Source organism: Hydra vulgaris, chromosome 05, assembly GCF_038396675.1.
Source record: "Hydra vulgaris chromosome 05, alternate assembly HydraT2T_AEP".
Taxonomy (NCBI): Eukaryota; Metazoa; Cnidaria; class Hydrozoa; order Anthoathecata; family Hydridae; genus Hydra; species Hydra vulgaris.
In genome coordinates, this window is record NC_088924.1 from 41,862,501 (window position 1) to 41,886,235 (window position 23,735).

Consider the following 23,735-nt stretch of genomic DNA (forward strand, 5'->3'; position numbering starts at 1 on the left):
TTGACTTGATCTCTAAAACGGATTTCATATGTTGTATTTTAACATAATTTCTTTATAACATATTATAAAAAACTAAGAATATATTTCATTTATTAAAATAAAGTGCTTACATTATATCGGTTACTTCATTATTTTTTGCATTTCTATTTGGAGCTGCAATGCCAAGCTAAAAAAATAATATAAAAAATTCTTCAAATATTAAAATCGCTGATAATTTATAAAATCATTTATATTTTGCTCATATATATATATATATATATATATATATATATATATATATATATATATATATATATATATATATACTATTTACTTACATAAACTTGAAGAAGAATTATCAATAGCGTGATGATGCTAAGTTTTGCCATTCTTCTAAACGTTTTATTATTTTATTTTACCCTTTTTATACTCTCAACTGATTGCATAAATACGCAAAACGCCTTTAAATAAACCAAGTAATTGCATTTATTAAAAATTGGTTATTTGCTCGCAAACGAAAGCTGTATGATTTAATGAAATCCCATTAAATTAAATTATTATCATTAAACACCTTCTAAAATACATCAATAGAACCACAGTTAAGCCTTTAAAAGCAGTTTTTGTGGGTTGGTTTGCGTGTAACTGCTATTATATATAATATATATTTTAAAAATGATTTGGTTTTAATTATAAGCAGTAGGCAATTTATTCGTGAATCGTAATAACTTTATGTAAATTATCGGCTAAAAAAAGAACTGTTTATTAAGCTAAAGGCAATTCTTCTAAAATACGTGTTTGAATATGAACGAAAACACTTGTACCTCGTTCATACTGACGATAAAGCACATTTCATTAAACGCGTTTTAATTTTTTAATGTCATAAACGATATAAAACAGTAATAAAACAACATGGCAAAGTTGTTTTATATTAGAACAAGTTGTTTATATTAACAAAACAACCTCGTAGTATATCTTTGTTGTTGTCTAATACAATTTTTTACACTCATAGTAGTTAAGGTGAATTTTAAAAAACTGCTCTCAGTCGGTTATTGTTTTAAACAATCAAGATGTTTCCGTACAAGCTATCTTTCAAAATTTATTTAAAAGGTAATATGTCTATTAAGTTTTTATGCTATATAGCTTAATATAGCATAATTGTGATCAATTATAGACTCTTGTGAATTCTCAAGTTTTTGAATGCAATTTTAAGTTTGGAAACGGTGCTCGGTGCTGAAATTATTTTAACTATTAAAATTTTCCTATTAAAACTCACAGTATATAATTTTTTTTTTTCCTTTTGTGTTTATTAAGTGGAAAACACAATTACTAAAAGTAAAAAAAATTTTATTAATGAAATTTATTAAACATTTTGTAAAAGTTTTAGCTCAGAAATAGTTCTAAATTTTACTTCTGAAAAAATTGCAAATTTCATTTTTTTAATTTAATTTAAAGCCTAAGTTATAGATTGTCAAAGATAAGATTTTTTTTAAAACTGGGTTGAACAATAACAAATTTTTACGCTATTAAAATGAAACGTACTGTATGAATGGGGTTTTTAAAAATATTTCTATGTATTTGTTTAAACTTATACAAATGAAGTTGTAGTTGTATGAAGAAAAACAAATAAATTACAACAAACGTTTAATGTGGATTAGTATTTTTTAAAAAGCAGTCGGATACTTTATATGGACTGACGCATTGTTACCCTTACATACACTTGCTACCCTTAAATACAAAAATACGCATTTTTTTAATTACAATATATAACAATATAATTTACCGCTGTACTCACGACTTGATTTTAACTAATAAACCAGATCGATCAATCGAAATAAAATTGCTAGTCTCTCTTGGCTACATTGCCAAAAAAAAAGGCACATTGTTTTTCATTATAGTAAATATAGCTCTTCTTGACCAAGAAACTAGTGTAACAGAAATCAAAGCCGACTACGACTCAATCTCTTCGCATATTGCAATCTTCGACTGACGTTCGGCTCATGGCGGGTTAACGTTTTCCAATAAATATCAACTATTCATCAAAAAAATATAACGAAGCAACATCACTATACGTCGCTTTAACGACCATCCTTTATACTGCGAAGCACAAAACATTGGTGACCAAAGACGTCGCAAAGACGTCGCAAACGCTGTAAAGTTGAAAAGCAAACTTATAAGTATCGTTAGTGCAAACACCAAAATCTTAAACGAAAAGTTAGATAAACTAGAAAAAAATATTTTAGAAAAAAAATCAACACTTGCAACAGAAGTTAAAGAAATAAAGGTTGGTCTAAATTTTCATAAAAAATTAAATTAAAAAAAAGCGTAAGATATTTTCATACATAATAAATTTAACCATAATGAAATACAAAATAACAACACTGATTCAAAAAATTAACAGCAAGCTAAGGGAAATTGAGGATAGAATAAAGAGGAACAACCTAAGAGTTGACGGAGTTGAAGAAGATGATAATGAAACGTGGCTGGAAAGCGAACAAAAAGTAAAAGAAATATTTAATGAGTACTTGAGTGTGGAAAATGTAAAAATTGAAAGAGCACATAGATATGGTAAAACAGGCGTAAAAGAGAATAGAACAACTGTTCTGAAATTATTGGACTTTAAAAATAGGGAGGAAATTTTAAGAAATGCCTCAAAGTTAAAGGGAAAAAACATATTTATTAACGAAGATTACTGCATGGAGACGAATAAAATAAGATTTGAAAATGAAAATTGAAAGAAAATCGGGAAAATTTGCTTACGACAAGCTTAAATAAAATAAGTAATTTTCTACTTATTTTATTTAAGGTTTTTTTAATTTTTATTTATTTTTTTGAATATTTTATTGATAATATATTAATAACAAAACACTTTAAAATGAATCCGAAATTGTTTGAATACGAAAGTCTTTTTGAAAACATTTCAGATAAGGTTTTTAAAATAAATGATCAAAACACTTTTGATAAACATGACCTTGACAAAAACTTTATTGATAACTTTTCATTAATGAATATGGAAACACCTTACAAGTTTCCGAATGAAATAAATAAGTATTTAAAAGATGTTAAACCTTATGAGAGCCATTCTCTTGTTTATCTTAATATTAGAGATGCTAAAGCAAATTTTGAAAAATTTAAAATATTTTTAGAGGAAGGCAATTTTATTTTTAATATTATTTGTTTAAGCGAAACACGGTTAACTGATGACGAATTTAACGAAAGCATGCTTTTTCAATTAAACAACTATAAAGGAGTGCATTTGCAGAGGAAATCAAAAAAAAGATGGCGGGGGAGTTTTGTAATTTACATCAAAAATAGTTTGCGGTATAAATTACGAAACGACCTATGCACATCTGATTACGACAGGGAATTTGTTTCTATTGAAATCATTAACAATGTCTCTAAAAATACCTTAATATTATGGTGTTATAAACCGCAACAAACATCAAATATAATATATTTGATGTTTATGGCAGTTTATAACAGCATGATATTATTATAACTGAAATATTCTCAAACTATCTTCCATATTTTATTTTGAAAAGCTTCTAATAAAAAAAGTTTATTTATCCTAGGAGATTTTAATTTTAATGCTCTAAATTGTGAAAATAATAAAGAAACAAAGTTTTTACAATAATTTATTTCAATTTGGTGTAATTCCTATTATATATAAACCAACGCAAAATACAAAAAATTCGGCAACACTAATAGACAATATACTAAGAAATTCTTTATTTGAAATCTCCTTAAAGAAAAGAGTAATTAAAACATCTATATCGAATCACTTTCCGATATTTATTTCAATAAATACCTAAAAATAATAATAATAAAAAAAAAAAACAATTGCAAGGCGGCATTTTTCTTTGGATAGCCAGGTTAACTTTAGAAGTGAGTTAGCCAATATTGACTCGTCAAACTTAGAATCCTCAAATGATACCAATTTAACGTATAATACGTTTATAGATATTTTTTTATAGATATTTTTTATTTCTTTCTTTTTATTTTTGTATTTCTTTATGATAAACATTTCCCCAAAGTAGTAAAAACAATTAAATTTAAAGACATAAATTCACCTTGGTTGAGTAAAGGTCTTAAAAAATCATCTGAGCGGAAACAACGATTATATATAAAGTACTTTAAAAAAAATGCGATAAAACAAAATCGGAATACTTATGCAAGTCTCTTTGAGAAAATTAAAAAAACCGCTAAAGCTAGTTATTATAATAAACTACTTGAAACGGGCCAAACAGATTCTAGGAAAACATGGCAATTATTTAATGAAATTACTGTTGATCCAAAAATTAACAAAAATTAAAATCCTAAAACTATAAAAATCAACCACAAATCAATTGATGATGAAAACGTCATTGCAAATAAGTTTAACAACTTCTTTGTTAATATAGGATCTAAACTTAAGTTCCTAGTGTAAATAAATTTTTTGATAAATATTTAGGTCGTAATAAAAATGAATTAAATAACGAAAAACTAACCATGTTAGAATTTGACAATGCTTTTAAAAGCCTAAAATAAAAATAAAGCTACCGGAATCGACGATATTTATAACAACATAGTAATTAACTGCCAAAACGAGCTTAAAGTTCCTTTATTTAAAATATTTAAATACTCCTTAAGTGAAATTGGCAAATACAGACAATATCAATATTTTTCAACATAATCTAAGATACTTGAGAGAATTATGTACAATAGAGTATGTACTTTTTTTTAAAGAAAATAATTTTATTTACTCTAGGCAATTCGGTTTTCAAAAAAATACATCAACTGAACACGCAATCCTTTACCTAGTTGATGAAATAAAAAACTCTTTTACAAACGGAGAAGTTACATAAGGTGTATTTATAAATCTCTCTTAGGTTTTTGATACAGTCGACCACAAAATATTTTTATCAAAGCTTAACATGTATGGCATAAGGGGTAGAACGAACAAATGGATAGAAGACTACTTAGATAAACGTGTGCAATCTATATACTATGGAGATAATAAACTCTCTAATATTTCTATATTAAACTCTGGTGTTCCTCAGGGTTCAATTCTTAGGCCTTTGCTTTTTTTAATCTATGTTAATGATCTCTATCGGGCATCAAAAAGAATTTCAACTATAATGTTTGTTGATGATAGCAACTTTTTTATCTCCGCAAAAATTATAAACGAAGTGTGCGTAGAAATGATTCAAGAATTAGAAAAATTTCTGAATAGTTTTGGGCAAATAAACTTTCTATTAACTCAAGTAAAACGAAGTTTTCTTTATTTCATCCGTCTTATAAAAAAAAGTCGAATCTTCTCTTTTTTTATAAGAACGTTTATAAGGTTATTTTATAATGTTTAGGTGTTTTTATTGACGAAAATCGAAATTGGAATAAACATCGCCTATTTAGGTGGTAAAATATCTAAAAGTATCTGAATAACATACCGATCACGCCATTTATTGAAAAAGCTGCTAGTCAAACAAATCTACTATAGCTTTGTTCAAAGTTTTTTAAATTACGGTAATACAGCATGGGGTAGTACCTATAAAAGCAAACTAAAACCTCTCTATCGTAAACAGAAGCATGCTAAACGAGTAATTAATTTAAAAAATAAAAAAGAACACGCAAAGCTTCTTTTTGAACAGATATCTTTACCAACATTGTTTGAACTAAATATATATAATGTTTTAAGTTTTATGCATAATAGTAAAATGCAAAAAACTCTTTCAATTTTCTATAGTCTGTATAAAAAAAAGCTAGAGTATAGATACCAGTTGCGCACAAATAAAATACAAATTGCGCACAAATAGTAGCCTTTTAGAGCCTTCATGCAAAACTAAGCTTGAGCAATTTAAAATTACTTATCGTGCACCTCATATCTAGAATAAGTTTTTATTACTTAATCAAAACATTATTGACTTTGAAAACTTAAATGGCTTTAAAAAAACATATAAAAATTTACTTACTGATTTTTTCTAAATTTGTTCATTGCTAACTTCTTATATAAACTCTTATTTTTTAATAACGTGGTAGTATTAAGAAAAAGTAACGATATATGTTTGTATAATTGTTATCTTACATTTTAATACAATTATAATGTAACTATTTAAGTTAAAAATTTTGTAAACATTTTTATTTTTATATATGTATATATATATATATATATATATATATATATATATATATATATATATATATATATATATATATATATATATGTGTGTGTGTGTGTGTGTGTGTGTGTGTGTGTGTGTGTGTGTGTGTATGACAATGTAAAGTTCTTGATGATAAGACCTTTTGGATTACTGCAAGTTTCCCGCGTTCCTCTTACAGTTCGTATTACAAAAGTTTTTTCATTATTTATGTTTGTGATTTTTTATATTTATATGTATATTCAACCTTAACGAATCTTTATTATGTAATCACGAAAATGTCTACTATGGAACAAAAATAAATAAATAAAAAAAATCCAAATCAATCGGATTCGATGGCATTTACTAAAGCGTTCTTATTTACTGTGTGGCAGGCATTGCTGTTCAATTAGTATCATTTTATCAGATTTGCTTGAGGTTGGCGAATTTTTCAATGAAAGAAAGCTGAGATCTCTCTCATTAAAAAAGGCTAAAAGTCAACCCTTAAAACTAGCGACATATCACTTGCAATGTAATTGATAGTCTTACACACGGACACATCACTGATCACCTGACCACAAATAACGCGTCTGCTCAACACAAATTCTGAAAAGGAAAATTTCGCTTCACCATTTTATTTAAAACTTGCACAACCCTGTCAGAAGCTGCCTTCAAAGATCACCCAACTGATTTCATATTTTTTGTTTTTGCAAAAACATTCGATAAAGTTACGCACCGTCGTCTATATCACTAGCTGAAGTCATACGGGATGACTGACATCTTGCAAATATGAGACAAGTGCTGATTATTTAACCGCCTTGGTAATAACAAATCTGAATATAAATATGAAGTTGTGTTCCACAAGAATCAGTTCTCAGGCCACTCTTATTTTTCATCTACATAAATGATTTTCTAGTCAAAATACTATATCATTTCAAAACGATGCAGACGGCTGGAAATTAATTGGGTTAATCGAACAAGACACCATAAAACTCCATCAGATAACATCAAAGAAGCCGTGATGTAGTCACACACATGGCTCATGTCTTTCAATGTAGATAAGTGCAAAGTCATGCGCACCGGTTGTAACAATAACAAAAATTCTACTACAATCTACACGATGAACGATATTGTCGGCCAACTATACCAGTTATTGCTCACATTATATGAAAGCTATATAGGCATTGTAATAACTTATGATTTAAAGGTCAGTTGATGTAGCTTTAAGTACAAACAAGTTCTCGCGGCTGCATCAACTAGCAACAGTATGCTTGGCATGCCTATGAGTGCTTATTAAGGCCGTAGTCTTCTTCCATGGCGTACATTGTATATTTTAAACATTCGCCCATACTTGGAATTAGCAGTACAAGCTATAATCACTATATCTAGTTTAAGTTATAGTTCCATTCAAGCAAGTTCAATACTGAACCACTAAACAAATCTCTACCATAAGCACTTACCCTACACTCAGCGACTATCAAGAGTAAACTTGAAAACGCTAACCGAACGACAAGCAAGAGCAGATCTTATTGAACAATACAAAATCAGCAGCGAAATTGACAAAATAAACTTCGCAGTCCCTTAGCGACAACCAAATACAACGACATCAAAACACAGTTTTCGAGCTGGCAAACAAACCAAAAATTTAAAGCGCAACTTGTTCGAAACTGCGCGGAATGAAATCAAACCAAGGAAAATTTTAACCCAAAATGCGCTGAATTTAACAAATATAAATAACTTTAAATTAACTACCATTATTAAAGCATTTAACTGTAATTTAAAAGTTAAAGACAATTTTCATTTGAAACCTAGACCGTAACTTTATCAAAGAGCGGCATTGCAGGGCGCTCTTTGTTAAAAGTTTGTAAATTTTATTGAAAGTTAGTTAATCAAATTATTTTCACATCAAATAAAAACAGTTGTTGCATCGCTAGAGCAAACAATTTTATATAGGTTCTCAAATAAAAAAAGTTTTATTCGCTCCAATATCCAACTTTTATTTCTAATATCCAACTTTTGTCTCTAATATCCAACTTTGTCTATAATATCCAACTTTTGTCTCTTATATCCAACAATTGTACTTTTTTTTCTTTAGTTAAATAAATAAAGATTTAAAAGTTTTAAAGCATGTACACGAAATAAATGTGAAAATAGGACAACAACAGAAGATCAAACATTAAAAAAATTATATCAAAACTATTTGATGTTTAAATGATATTTCAATATCTTAATGCTTAAATGATATTTCAATAGAAGATCAAACATTAAAAAAATTATATCAAAATTATTTGATGCTTAAATGATATTTCAATATCTTTAATGTTTCTGCAAAGCTTTTTTGTTTTTTTTCATTTTTCTTTTAATAATAGCCCAGTACTTTCAATAACTCTCAATTCTTGGCAGCTTGGAGGACTTTCTGTTTTAGGCATAAATTTCAAAGTATCCTTTTAATACCATTCCACAGCTAATTTACAATAATAAATTGAAGTTAAATCAGGCCAGAACATAGGTCTGCTATTGTGCGATTTAATGATAGGTAAAAGGCGTTTTGTAAACATTCTTTAACATATATTTAACCAGAAAGTGTAGACTGAGAATTATAAGGTGCTGATTTTTTTGCCACAACTGCAAATAGCTTGCCAAATTAAAGCTTTTTTGGAGAACTTGTCATGTTTTGTGTATTTAAATTTCTTATCTGCTTTTCCTCTCTATTTGGCAATATTATAAACAGCACAAGGAATTTGTTGATGATCGTATTTGATATAAGTTTCATCGTCTTCAATAATACATACATTTTTAGAAATAAAATTGTCATACAACTTTCTGCCGCGGGCTCTTGCACTTTTTTGATAAGTTTTAGAACGGTTGGGCACTTTTTGTGCTTTGAAAGTATGAAAACTATGTTTATTTCTAACTTTTCCAACAAAAGTATTAGAAAATTCATATATTTTTGCGCGTTCCTTGAGTGAAAGGCTTGGGTTATTCTTAAAACTGTTAACCAGTTTTCTAACAAGTTTCATAGCTTTATAACCTTCTTTTCTTCCACGACCAGATTTGCGTTTGATCGATTTTGTTTGAGAAAAACTTTGAACAACACGACTAACGGTGCACTATGTATCGCTAAGCGGAAATAAGATTTTGTACATATTGTTTTGTGATTTTTCATATTTAAACTTTTAAGTTTTTTTTTTGCATTCAGTTTTTAATTTTCTATTAAAAAAAATTATTTTTAGTTTTTTCAAATCTTTGATAGTTTAAGGGTTTTTTCAAGGTTTTAAAAAACTCGCGTTTTTGTATAGCATTTTTTCGCTGATTTTTTGATTTCTTAAACATTGATTAATTTGAGCATGTAGTCACAGAGGTCGTCTCGTTTTTTTTGAATAAAATATAGTGCGATCTACTGCGAATTGACTAGACTTAAAATTATTCTTTTGATTAAAATAATAATAAAAAAAAAATTTTTCAGTTATTTTTAGTTATTAGTTGAATTCATTCAATAAATTATTCTCCATTTTTGACTTTGAAAATCTTAATTTATCCACTCCTAATTCACGTATATTTGGGACAAGATCTAATCTTTTCATTGTCATTGTTTATAAAAACCATCAATATAATAAAACTAATATATCAGAAACATTTATATTTTTTATATTTTATATTTATTATATTATTTATTTATATATTTTTTATTTTTTACTTCATACTGCTTAAAATTTTATTTTCTTATGGCTTTAACAATTGTCACATTGTTACATCCTGTAAAAACACTATATTACTGAGTCAGTGGCGTAGCTAGGGTTTCTGGCGCCCAGGGCTGAAAATTAGCGCCCCCTTACGCAGACATGTGAACTAAAAAAAAAACCTAATGTTTCCAAGTATATGGCAGTTTTAATAAAAAAAAAGCAAATGCTAATCTCAATGCAAACTCAATTTAACTCATGTTTCTAATTACGTATCCATTATGGCTCATGCAGATGGCAGATTGCAAATGGTCAATCAGATTTAATAATCAACAACTATTTATAAATTATAATTTGATCTTTCTAGCTGAAGCAAATTTATCTGTTATGTCATCAAAGTCTGTTGATTCTCGAGTTTCTCTTTCGACACTAAGGATTGCTAAATTAACAAAACGTTGTTGCCCCATCGAAGCTCAGAGATATGAAAGGATAAGCTTCAACTTGCTGAAGGAACGTTCGCAACTGACTATTGACACTGCAATTGTGAGCAAGATTTGTAATGTAATGCATAAGATTGGAAAAACGTCATTACCGTATGACAAAATAATTTTTTTTTTTCTTTGCTGTTTATATAAAAATAAAAAAATAAAATTACAATGAAACTTTTACGTTACGCAAAGAATATATACAAAACAGACAGAAGCTCAAAGAAGATACGGATGACTGGTGTCACCACAATCTTTTCATATAGCCCCTTTACAATAACATTTAAAGCCCACATGGCTTTAGAAAATTTACAATAAAATATTTTTCTGAAAAATACTAGGTGAAGAATAAAAACTCATATATACATCCTCATATGTACAAATACACATCCACAAACACATATACAAACATACTTACACACACATATATAAACATATTCGCATATATATCAGAAGTTTAGGAGAGGCAATTTCATTTGTCGTTTAAAATAGGAAGTGCTTTTCAAATCTTTTATATTGTTATTTTTTAATTGATTCCATAATGACGGGCCTTGGTTAATAATTGAGAATTTTGACACTTGCGATTTTACTCTGCTCAATTGATAGTTATGGTTGCTATTTGACCGAAGATTGTATTTTTATGGAAACACCAATGTAAAAATATCAGAAAATACTTTTGGCAACAAGTTATTCTTATATTTATACATAAATATTAATATTTGAAGCGAATTAAGTTTTGATATATTTAACACATTCATGTATTTCATTACAGGGGAAGGGTTTTCTAATCTTTATAAATAGTTAACCGCTTTACATGCGTGGTTTTGTAGCCTATGTAGTCTTATTAATTTAGTTTTGTGTGTTAGCCCGAACAATATTAGCGTAAGACAGATGACAATGAACAAGACTGAAGTAAAGAATTTTGCGTGATTTATAATCAAGAAAGGCCCTAGATTTATATAATACACTTATAGCAAAAGATATTTTTGCTTCAATAAGACTAATATGTTTTTTCCATGATAGGTTCTCATCAAATATTACTCCCAAAAACCTTGTATAATTTACTCGATTTATTTCATTTTTATTAATTGACTGTTTTGGCAACTTTAACGGAAGATTAGTTGATTGTCTTATTTTATGGAAGAGAGTAAAACTTGTTTTTTCACAATTTAATGATAACTTATTAGCTATAAGCCATTGGTTAAAGCTTTCCAGTTCAGTGTTCATTGTTTCGAACAATATTTTTACATCAAAATTGTTGTAGAATAAATTTGTATCGTCTGCTTACCATAATTGACGATATTTTATGAGAAACTTTATTCATATCATTAACATATATTAAAAATAATAAAGGTCCCAAGATCAATCGAATGTGGTACTCCGCAATCAATATCAAGAGCTCCTGACTCCTCCAGGAAAACAAACTGTTTTCTATTAAAAAGATAACTTTTAACCCACTGATATGTTAGGCCTTTAATGCCGTAATGAAAGTAAATCCAGCCAAGTTGTTGGTATTGGACCCCACGAGATTTAAGCTGCATCTGACTGTCTGCGATTTTAGTAAATAATACTGCTTACTGATATCTATACTGTAAAAGTTTCCCAGATCCAAACAATGTTGCTGAAAACTTTCTTGATTTTCATTACTCTTTAGTAATACTCTCACATCAAGCAGGAATCCAAATTTTTCATTGAGATCATTTAATCGTCTAAAGAGAGTTGTTAGTTCTTGTTTGAAAAAGTCTAATATATTTTTCAAAACTCTGCTAACTTGGTGAGTTTTACACAATGAAGGTTTAATGATGACGGTTCATCTGAAAAAACAAAACTTTGCTCAGATAAACACTGACACAATTGTCTGAGTGGAAATCGGCCAGTTCTTACCATTTTTTTCAGTGAACCAAGCATGTTTTCAAATGGGAATGCACTATAATAATCAAGAGCACTAAAAAGCCTAACATCATCACATATATGAATAAGACTATGCATAGTGTAACTTAATAAACTATCACCATACAAACTTGAGAGTACTTTAACAAAAATTTTTAACAGTTTTTCAGCATAATTACAATAATTATTAGAAGTATCTGGATTTGCTAGTTTTGAAATAGCAACATTTAAAAGCATAAAATGATGGTATATATTCGACGGTAAGTGTTTTCTTAAAACAACCGGACCAACATAACATAAAAAAAGTCTAAAGTCAGTGGCTTTCCATCGACTTATTTCTTTAAGAGACCGTGGTTTTCTGGAAAACTCACAAGGAATACAATTAACCAAGCTAATCATATTATTAGATATAGTATCAGCATTTCCTACACTTATTTTAACATTTCGTGAGCCACGAAGCCAATACAATAACAATTTTCGAGTCGCACCAAGGCATACAACATGCATATATTCCAAAGAAAATTGAGAAACATTTCCAATATTAAGCTCCAGAAGTGATGATATAATATTTAACAAATGAGGCATCTGTTCGCTTTTCTGCATTAAACTCTGGAAATGTAACTCTACTTTCAACATATTCTCCAACTTGAATACAACTTTCGCATCCATTATAGCCATTGTGGCTTGTTATACCTTTAACAAATTCCCGAGCAGGTGCATCGCTTATAAAAGCATTCACAGCTACGGTAAAAAAATAAATACAAATCCATGATCCTTAAGTTTTTTAACCTCCGCAACGAAATCAGATAAAAAAACTTCCGCTGTTATTGGTTTACTATTTCCACAAAACAAGCTAACTACAAAAAGTTTATAGGTAGTTCCATCATAATTTACTGAACAAAGTATTGGCCAAAATTGCTTTGCAGAACTTTTAAATAGCGGCAATCCATCAATGCTAAACGGAAGTTTCAAACAACAGTCTCCACAAGTTGTGACTTTATTTGCACTTTCCAATAATTTTATTAATTGTTTTTCAAGTCCTAAATAAACATATTCACCGCAATTGTTGTGGATATCATGCATTGGGATTATATCAGCAAGCTTCTTAGTTCTTAAAACAGTTCGAGCATTTTTTGGTAAGGAATGATATCGACCTAATATTACTAATAAATCAGATAAAGCAGTATGTCTTATGTTATGCTTTACAAACCAAGTTGCAAGCAAATCCTGTAAACTTTTATTATACTCGTTTGCATCACCTTCACTCGAACAAGATGGCTAATAGTCATTGCCATCATTCTCGTCAGATGAACTCAATTGAGAGAAAGAACCATTAGTAAATTTAACATTATTTGTATCTCCCTAGAAACCAATAGCTTCGTTTTTACATCGATCATCTACAATTTCATAATCTATAACTTCGCTCTCGTCTACCAAATATTCTAAATAATTTGATATATAAAATATAAAAATCGTTATATAATATACTAAAATAACTTTTCACTGTTAATGTAAAAATTAGCAAATATACTATGTATGCTTATTCTCAATGCTGGTAATGCAAGGTAAACTTTCATTTTGTTGCAAGTCTTGCAATTTTATTTGCAAGCTACTATTTGGAGTTTCTAATTCTTCTAAATGCTTCTTAACATTTCTTCTGATAAAGTTTGATCGAGCTGCATATCTATTGGTTATTTTTTGTTTAATCTAAACAATAAAAAAATAGAAAAATTTCATAATATAATTTAGATCAAAGAACCATCCATATAATACATACACAGTAAAACCACTGATTTAGGACACCCCCTTTGCACGCTCTTGAATGCACGCTTTTAACTTTCCCCTCTGCGTACATACGCATTATTTATTACAAAAGTAAGACCCCCTCCCCTCCTTCACCAACGCATGAATATTGCAAAACATTGACAATAATAACAAAACTTTTCTCTTAATTATTTATAAAGAAACACAGTTGTGAAAAAAAAATTAAAAAATTTTTTTTTTTTACACTCGTGAAATTCAATGTTTTTATAAGAAAGAAAAAAATCAAGTTAAGGAGAAAGAGAGAAAGAGAGATAGTCAAACCACGTACGTAGTCGCTCTCTTTAACACCCCTCCCTCGCTTATACGCATTTGTAAGTTTTTTTAAAAAAAATTTCGTACGCATTCGTACAAAATTTTTCTAAACTTTCATTTTTGAATTATGCCTCAAAAAACATTGTCAAGATGACACTACCATTTCGATCATTAAAATACACCCTAATAATGAATATTGCTCAATTTACATCTATTTTAAAGTTTTCTAAAATTTCTTTTTGTATTTGATATCTAAATCTGCTATGCAATGCACCAAATTTCAGGTTGTTACATCATTCAGATCATTAAAGATTGTTATTTATTAAAAAAAAAAATAGCTGAGTCAGCATAAATAACAACTGTTAGGGGCTCCTAATTTAAAATTAAACTTTTATTAAAAACTGTTTTAGCTGATCTGACACCAACCTTAAACCTGAACCCTGACACCAACCTTAAACAGGCAATATATATTGCCTGTTTAATAAATATGTATATATATATGTATGTATATATACATACATATATATATACATACATATATATGTATAGGGTCATTTCGGATAAAGCGAGCCATCGGATAAAGCGAGCCGGTTGCCTAAATATTGCAATTTTACGAAATCAAATTATGCTTTCGATTTATAACAATTTATTTAATATTAGTTATTCATTTTAAAGTCTAATGAATATTTTAAAAACAGTTGCTAAGCAACTATTTTCGCGGTGGTATAATTATAATCATTCGAGTAGTAACAAAACGTTTTTTCGCTTTAAGACCTTATATTTTGTTTAGCTTCAATTAAGAAAAGTGAGTATTTCATATTTGACACTATTTATAGTAAATATGATTGTAATATTAGTAATATGAGAAACTATTTCAAAAAATACAGTGTTGATATGTATTTGAGCGATGATAAAGTTTTTTAATCGAATTTTCAACCTGGCTCGGTTTTGCATAACTGTTAGATAAACCGAGCCAAGGGCATTCAGGTAAACCGAGCCATTGGCTCACTTTTCCAAAAATTGCAATAATAAATAAATGTAAAAAATATTATAAATTTTTTTGCTTTTTGACCCACATGAATTGTTAATTTATTGGAATTTTTTATGATATTTTTACAGAATGGTACGTTATCAACCGATCACGGCCCGAAGAAGCCAAAAATCTCAAGGAAAACAAAAATTGTCCGAGCAGGTACCGGCAATTCGAGGACAACATCGAAGTCCAAAAAAACTGCCGAGGCCTCAAAGTCATGCGGGCACAAAACTAAATTTATGGCAAAAAGGAAATATGGCTGGTGCTATGGAAGAATACAGAAAACAAGAAGAAAAACCTTCAACTGAACGGTTGTCAATACAGCTGATAGCGAGAGCGTGGAATGTGCCATATGAAACTTTGATGAGGAAATTGTCAGGAAAAGTGAGCAAAGTGGAAAGTGCTTCTGGGAGACCCACAATTCTTTCACAACAAAGTGAAGAAGAATTAGCAGAGACTGTAAGAAAAATGGCTTTCCTTTGTCGCGCAAAGATATTCGAGAAATTGCATATGCTTATTCTGATGCTAAAGGAATAAAAGGATTTTCAGAATCAAAAAAAATTGCCGGTTATTACTGGTTTCAGGGATTTTTGAACAGATTTCCTGATATAAGCACAAAAAAGGCAGAGAATCTGTCTGCAGCAAGAGCATAACCGTGCGTGGACAACTATGTGCTGATTGTGTTCAAACAACAACTAAGTAAATTAACTCTAGTTAAGACTTGATATTTTGCATTTTGTACTGCATCATTTATCTGCAGCTTTAGCAGTATTATTTTTATTAGACTAGTCGCTGACATTTTTATATTGCTTTTGTTCTTTAAATTTTTTGCATTGTATGCATTTGAGGTTAATGTTTGCAAACTTTTAATACCAGTTTACTATATCGTAGGTAATAAAGTTAATATTAATATAGTAAATATTATTTGTAATAATACTTCCAATTTTGTAAATTTTTGTCTGAAATAAAAGCTAAAATAATAAGCTATTGGCTCGCTTTACCAATAATGGTGGCTCAATTTGTTAATATAAAGCGAGCCTTTCCTATGTATCATATATAGTTTACTTGGCTCACTTTATATTAGTGTGGCTCACTTTACATTATATCATAGTTTAGGTATCTGTTATAGAGTTTTCTAGTACAAGAAGTATTAAGATATCTCACATAGTTATTAATACACACTGATTTTAGTTTTATTGGCTCGCTTTATCCGAAATATATATATATATATATATATATATATATATATATATATATATATATATATATATATATATATATATATATATATATATATATATACAGTGCTGGCCTTAGGGGGGTGGGGCAAGGCTAGGCGCCACCCAAGGGCGCCAGGAAACTGGGACGCCAAACGTTTTATGCAAACTTTAACAATATAATAAATAGAAAAAATAAGTCAACCTAAATTTTTTCGAATGTTTTTTTTTTTTATAAAAATAATTTCTTTAAATAATTTATTTATTGTATTATTACACTGTTAAAAATTCTTTATGCAAAATTAATAATTTGATTAAAAGTGTTTCAATCATAGCATATATTTTGTGACTTAAATTCATTTTTTTACTTGTATCTTTCTCGGCGCCAATTATTTTGCGTTCCATATATTTAATGTTTAAATTTTAAACATTATTTTCGGTACGAGTTGCGAGCGCGTTGTTTATTAATTTGTAGAAGAAATTTAAAGTTTTATTTGTGATTCAAATTCAGTTTTTGTCAAGTTTTCTAATTTTGCGGTAATAAAAAGCAGGTAAGTATAAATAATGAAATTGTTTATGAATTATTAGCTTGCGAGTAATTTTTTATTTTAAAATTTTAGACAAATAGAAACTGTCAGCAGCAATCAATGGAGAGTACTCATAATAAAGAAAAAAATGTTTTTTAAAACTCATAATAATAAGAAACCATCTGGTGCTCAATACAGAAAACGTAAAGCAGAAAAAGTTGATAATTTGAAAAAAAATTATAAAAAACTTGAAAATTATTTTACATCGGAAAATAGTGATTGTAATAAAATAAAGAAAGGAGAAAATGTTGCGCATGTACTTAGTGATACATCAACCAGCGATGAAGAAGACGTTATAGTATCAGTTGAAAAACGATGAAAAAGATATCGGTTACGAAAATGACGATGGCCAAGATGGTGATGTAAATGATTGCACCAAAGAAACAGCAATTGATTACTCAGACTGTGGTTTGTGGCCAATTCATCGCAATATTCAACATGTTGATTATGTAATTAATATAGGTGCAATACAAGTAAATTTGGACACATATCCACGCGAAAACTTTCAAATGGTGAGGTTATTTCACGACGTTGGCTTGTGTACTCAATTTCTAAAGATGCGGTATTTTGTTTTTGCTGCAAACTTTTTGATTTCAACATGAATTTAAAATTAAACGGAAATGGATTCAATAAATAGAAGAATTTAACAGAAGCATTAAAAGTTCACGAAAATAGTAAGTCACACAGAAATGCTTATCAACTATGGATTGAGACAGAAATACGAATGAAAGCTGGTGAAACTATTGATAAACAAGAACAAAAACTAATCGAAAAGGAGAGTTTAAGGTGGCGAAGTGTTCTTGAACAATTGATGAACATTACTTTATACTTGGCAACAAATAATATGGCCTTCAGAGGTTCTTCTGATAAATTGTATGCAGTTAATAACGGCAAATTTTTAGGGTTGGTACAATTACTCGCTAAATTTGATCCTATCATGTTAAACCACGTCACGCTAGCTCTTAAAGGAGATATTTCTGATCATTACTGTGGAAAAACCATTCAAAATGAAATGATAGATATAATGGGATCAAAATTAAACAACATAATTATATTCAAAGCTCTAAAAAGTACATATTATTCTATTATTGCTGACTGCACTCCTGACGTCTCACAAAGAACAGCTCTCGCTTACGATTAGAATTGTAAATATATCAGAATATCCTATAAAAATAAATGAACACTTTCTTAGATTTTTCAATGTTAACTACACGATAGGTCTTGGTTTAACAGAAATCATAATTAGAGCTTTAAAATATTTTGGACTGAATATAAGCTTTTGTCGAGGGCAAGGTTACGATAACGGTGCAAATATGAAAGGTAAAAAAATAGGTCTACAAAAGCGAATATTAGATTTGAATCCTTTGGCTTTTTACCTTCCATGTGGAAGTCATTCTCTCAATTTGGTTATTTGTGACGCAGCGCAGTCTTCACTAAATTCCATTAACGTTTTTGGCATAATACAAAGATTATTCACATTATTTTCTGCATCAACTTCACGCTGGAATGTTTTACTTAGTCATACAACAAACTTCACTCTTAAACGATTATGCGACACTCGTTGGAAAGCCAAAATTGAAAACCTCAAAGCCATCCGATACCAAATAAGCAGCGTACATGATGCTTTAATTACTATATATGAAACTGAAACCAAAACTCCCGATATTGCACACAAAACGCAAACATTAGCAGAACAATTAAAAGACTATAGTTTTGTAGTTTCTTTAATTGCATGGTACAATGTACTATTCCAAATAAACGTTGTTAGTAAAGCAATGCAAGCCAAAGACATGGATCTAGTACAGTGCGCTGAAATGTTGAAAAAATGCATCACATTTTCGGAAAATTACAGAACGTTTGGCTTTAAACAAGCAACGGTTGATGCCAAAGAGTTAGCTGAAGATTTAAACATCGATCCAATATTTAAGCCGCTTAAAAGAGTGCGACTAGTGAAACGTCATTATGATGAAAATGCTGCTGACGAACCAATTCAAAATCCCGAGAAGAAACTTGAAGTGACATTTTTTAACCCTTTATTGGATACATGTCTGTCGTCAATAAATGAAAGATTTGAACAACTTAATGAATATGTAAATATATGGAGTTTTTTATTTAATTTGGATAATTTGCCCATCAAGAATGAACTTTTAAAATTGTGTAAACAATTACAAGAAAAATTAACTGTAAATGCAAAATCAGAAATTGATGGTGCTTTGCTATGCGACGAACTAATAAGTGTGCAGTTTTTTATTAAAGATAAATTAAGCAATGTTGAAAATGAAATAAATACAAAAGAGATGACACCACTTTTTGTACTGAATTTTATTAAAAAACATTGTCTTCAAGAGTTATATTCAAATACATGGATTGTTCTGCGCATACTTCTTACAATACCTGTTGCTAGTGGGGAACGTAGTTTTTCTAAACTGAATTTAATCAAAACATATTTAAGAAATACCATGTTGCAAGATCGACTTAATTCTCTATCTATGTTATCAATCGAGCAAGAAATAGCTGAAAATTTAGATTTTTCTAGTTTGATAAGAGATTTCGCGGACAAAAAAGCTAGAAAAGTTACATTTTAAAATTTAATAACTCTTGTTTATATAGTTAGAGGATTTATTATATGTTTAATAAAAACATTTGTTATTTTAAAAGCAGCGTTGCGTTGTCTATTTATTTAGTCACTCATTTCTATAAACCCATATCATGAAAAGTCCAAGTTTATAATTTTAATAAAAAATTAATTAAATAAGAAACTTGATGCACAATATGGATCTCTTTGCATTAAACTATATATTCCATTTAGCACTCTTGTTCATCATTTTAGAGCATTGGTCTCGTTGTTAATGGTAACAACCCACCCATATATACCTAAGGGGCGCGTTCACAAGTTTTGCCCAACCTGTCAAAAAAGCTAAGGCCGGCGCTGTATATATATATATATATAAACACATATATATACATATGTATATATATAAACACACATATATATATGTGTATATATATATATATGTGTGTGTGTGTGTATATATATATATGTGTGTGTGTGTGTATATATATATATATATATATATATATATATATATATATATATATATATATATATATATATATATATATATATATATATATATATATATATATATATATATATATATATATATATAGATATATATATATTTATTAGAAACATCAAATACATGTTCTAAAGGACACGACGGCCCATACAATGATGGACACTAACAGCGTGCCCTTAAATAAATTTTCAAAAATGCACTACAGAACCAATAACAATATTATAAAATTACAAATATTATAAAGAAACAAAATTATAAAAAAACAAATAATTGTTCCTTTTAGAATAAATATTTGTTCAAGTCAAAAGAGTTAATCTTATTTTTAAATAATAAAATACTTTATGCATTCACAGCTAGTGATCGACCGAAACCGAAATTTGATCCGAAACCGAAAGTACCGAAATTTCGGTTCAGTTCAGCCGTAGCCGAAACCGAAACCGAAATTTCGGCCGAAACCGAAGCCGAAATTTCGGCCGAAATTTGAAAATGAATGCTTAAAATCCCTGAACCTTTTATGATCACCAAATTAAAGCAAAAATAAACTATTTTACATATATCTAAGCAATCACCATGTAACATAGTTTGATAAAAACTATAATATGTCAAGACATTTCAATAATTAAAGGTAATAATTGAAGTATTTTCTCGACGAAATACAGAAATATAGAAGACCTATAGGTCTTATAACAGAGCACCGCGGAAGTGCATTTAACCAGGAAGTTTACGCCTCCTTCATTACCGTGACGCAAAAATGTATTCTAAGCTCGTTTTGAGCCTGGATCTCCTGCTTCCAAGTCAAGCACTCTAACCACTGCGCCACGGTCGCACAAGAAACTTCAGACCTTCTTTAAAGTGTGAATCAATTTTTGAGATTTATAGGACTGCCGGTAGTTGTATTGCTTTTTCAGTTAAGAGATTTTTTAGAGTAAACCACTTCTTAAATGTGATGAAAGTCCGCTAAGTGATTGAAGTTTTGGACTGTACGATCCATGAGATATTTTCAAATTGCAAGTTCCGTATTTGAAATCACTAACTGTCACGGTAAAATGATTCCATAAACTAGTTTTTTATCGATTATTTTCCGTTGTAAAATTTAGCACTGAGAAACTTTTGATGAAACTATTGCTTTGGGTTGCTTTACTTAAATGTTAATTCATTTTAAGAATGATTTGAGAATAGTAACTTAAAACTATTATGTAACGTGATTTCAATTAAAATTTTTACAATTGTTATAATTAAAAATTGATTTACTAACAAACGATTACAATTAGGAAACCGTCATGACCCCACTTATATTAAAGCTTAAAAAAAATCTTATAAAAGTTTCGGTTCATTTCGGTTGCGGTTTGAACCGAAATTTCGGCCGAAACAGGAAAAGTAAAAAAATTGTTGAAGCAGAAATTTCGGTTTCGGTTTCGGCCAAAACTTCGGCCGAAATTTCGGCCGAAGCTGAAAGTTTCCGTTCACTATTCACAGCATCCAAGGTCATATTGTTTCACATGTCAGCAACTCGGAAAAAAAACACTATATTTTCTTAAATCCCAGCGACAAAATTGTTTGCGTATTTTATAAATACGATCCTGGGTACACACACACACACATATATATATATATATATATATATATATATATATATATATATATATATATATATATATATAGTTCTATAGTTTGTTGGCTTTAGGAAGAGCGGAAGGAAAAAAGTGATTCTTACGCCAACACATACGTCACTTTTAATTACTTTTGACTTTCGTCCAACACTTCCGTGTTGGACGAAAGTAAAAACCATTAATTTAATTACAAATTAATCGTTTTTTAAAAAAACCACAAAAACGCAAATTTAATTGACCAGAATGTTTTTAAAAACATTCTGAATGTTTTTATAACATTTTGAATGTTTTTAACAATATAAACAATGTTTTTATTTTTATTTTTTTTAATAAAATGTTTTTATTTTTATTTTTTTTAATAAAATGTTTTTATTTTTAGTTTTTTTACTGTAAATCATGCGCGGAGTGTTGCTACATCGACTATCTTATAGCCTGACTCGCAAGGGAGTGCTGCTACATCGACTGACAAATAGCCTGACTCGCAAGGGAGTGCTACTACATCGACTGACAAATAGCCTGACTCGCAAGGGAGTGCTGCTACATCGACTGACAAATAGCCTGACCCGCAAGGGAGTGCTGCTACATCGACTGAGGGTTTGGTTGGGGCAGGCAGTCTATCATTATTAAAAAAAAAAATTCCGGTCTTGCATTTTAATTTTTACTTTTTGTCAACAAAATATCGAAAAAACTTTCGGACAACATCTAAGGGTTCTATATATATATATATATATATATATATATATATATACATATATATATATATATATATATATGTATATATATATATATAATAATATACATATAAATATATATGTATATATATATATATGTATATATGTATATATATATATACATGTATATATATATATATTTTTTTTTTTTTTTGCGGAAAACATAGTGGTATTTTTTTAACAACAAAAAGGTATAAAGTTTGATCTTTTAATAATTAGTTTTGTTAATAACAAATCATTATATTCCAAAAACTAATTCTTGTTGTCAGGTTAGTACTTTTTTACTTAATTAATGTAATTTTTTTGAACTATTTTAAAGTGCTCTTATTACCAAGTGGTTTGGGTAGTTTTTAAGAAAAATTTCGGGGCACTAAAAGGACACTAAAAGCATACCACTTAGAAATTTTCAAGTCTGTATGATATTTTCAAGCTATTTACAGGAAGGAGTTATCCCTGTAATACGATTAACACTCTTATGTAACACCGTTACATAAGAGTGTTAATCGTAGTAATCCAGCAAATTATCGCCGAGTTTCCTTGACTTCAATTCCATGTAAGGTTTTGGAACACACCTGTAACTACGATTAACACTCTTATGTAACACCGTTACATAAGAGTGTTAATCGTAGTAATCCAGCAAATTATCGCCGAGTTTCCTTGACTTCAATTCCATGTAAGGTTTTGGAGCTAATCATAAAAGACACAGTTATGAACCATCTTTAATAAAATCATAGCCAAACAACAACACCGACTTGTTTGTCATAAAGGTTGTGTTACTAATTTATTGGAAATATTAGTTTGATGAAGTCATGACAATACTTTTTAAAAAAATAGTGGACTGATGTAGAGCATTCAACAAAGTGCCACATCTAAGACTTTCACAAAAACTACAAGCATATGGCATAAATGGAAAACTATTAAAGTGGATATTAAACTTTCTAGTAAACAGGCAACAACGTGTTGTGCTTGAAGATTTCGAATCGGGCCAATGTCACTAGCGGCGTACGACAAGAAAGTGCGCTGGGACCACTGTTATTGATAATCTTTATTAACAATCTTCCAAGTGTCTTACAATATTAGTCCTGTAAGCTTTATGCTGATAAAATTAATAGCCAGGATATCAACTGAAGAAGATTCCCGCAAATTAAAAAGAGAAATAAATGCAATTGTAACTTGAACAGAAATTTGGCTCATGAAACTGAATGTTGATAAATGTAAAGTTATGCATTTTGGCTATGGTAACCCTAAATTTAGTTA

The 23,735-nt window shown here is 29.1% G+C and overlaps 1 protein-coding gene across 1 annotated transcript; it reads left to right on the plus strand.

The window, feature by feature from the left end:
• Positions 1–16,687: 16,687 nt before the first annotated feature.
• On the plus strand, positions 16,688–19,717 carry LOC136080876 (zinc finger MYM-type protein 1-like). The gene is made up of 2 exons (XM_065798234.1): positions 16,688–18,048; positions 18,551–19,717. Exons 1-2 carry the CDS (start codon positions 17,782–17,784, stop codon positions 19,640–19,642), a joined length of 1,359 nt encoding a protein of 452 aa, XP_065654306.1. The 5' UTR covers positions 16,688–17,781; the 3' UTR covers positions 19,643–19,717.
• Positions 19,718–23,735: the final 4,018 nt, after the last annotated feature.

What these genes read in the sequence shown, in the direction of transcription:
- LOC136080876 (XM_065798234.1), top strand. Translation starts at nt 17,782, where the DNA reads ATGAAAGCTGGTGAAACTATTGATAAACAAGAACAAAAACTAATCGAA. An exon ending in ATATTTCTGATCATTACTGT is followed by an intron (nt 18,049 to 18,550) that starts GGAAAAACCATT and finishes TTTTCTGCATCA; the next exon opens with ACTTCACGCTGGAATGTTTT.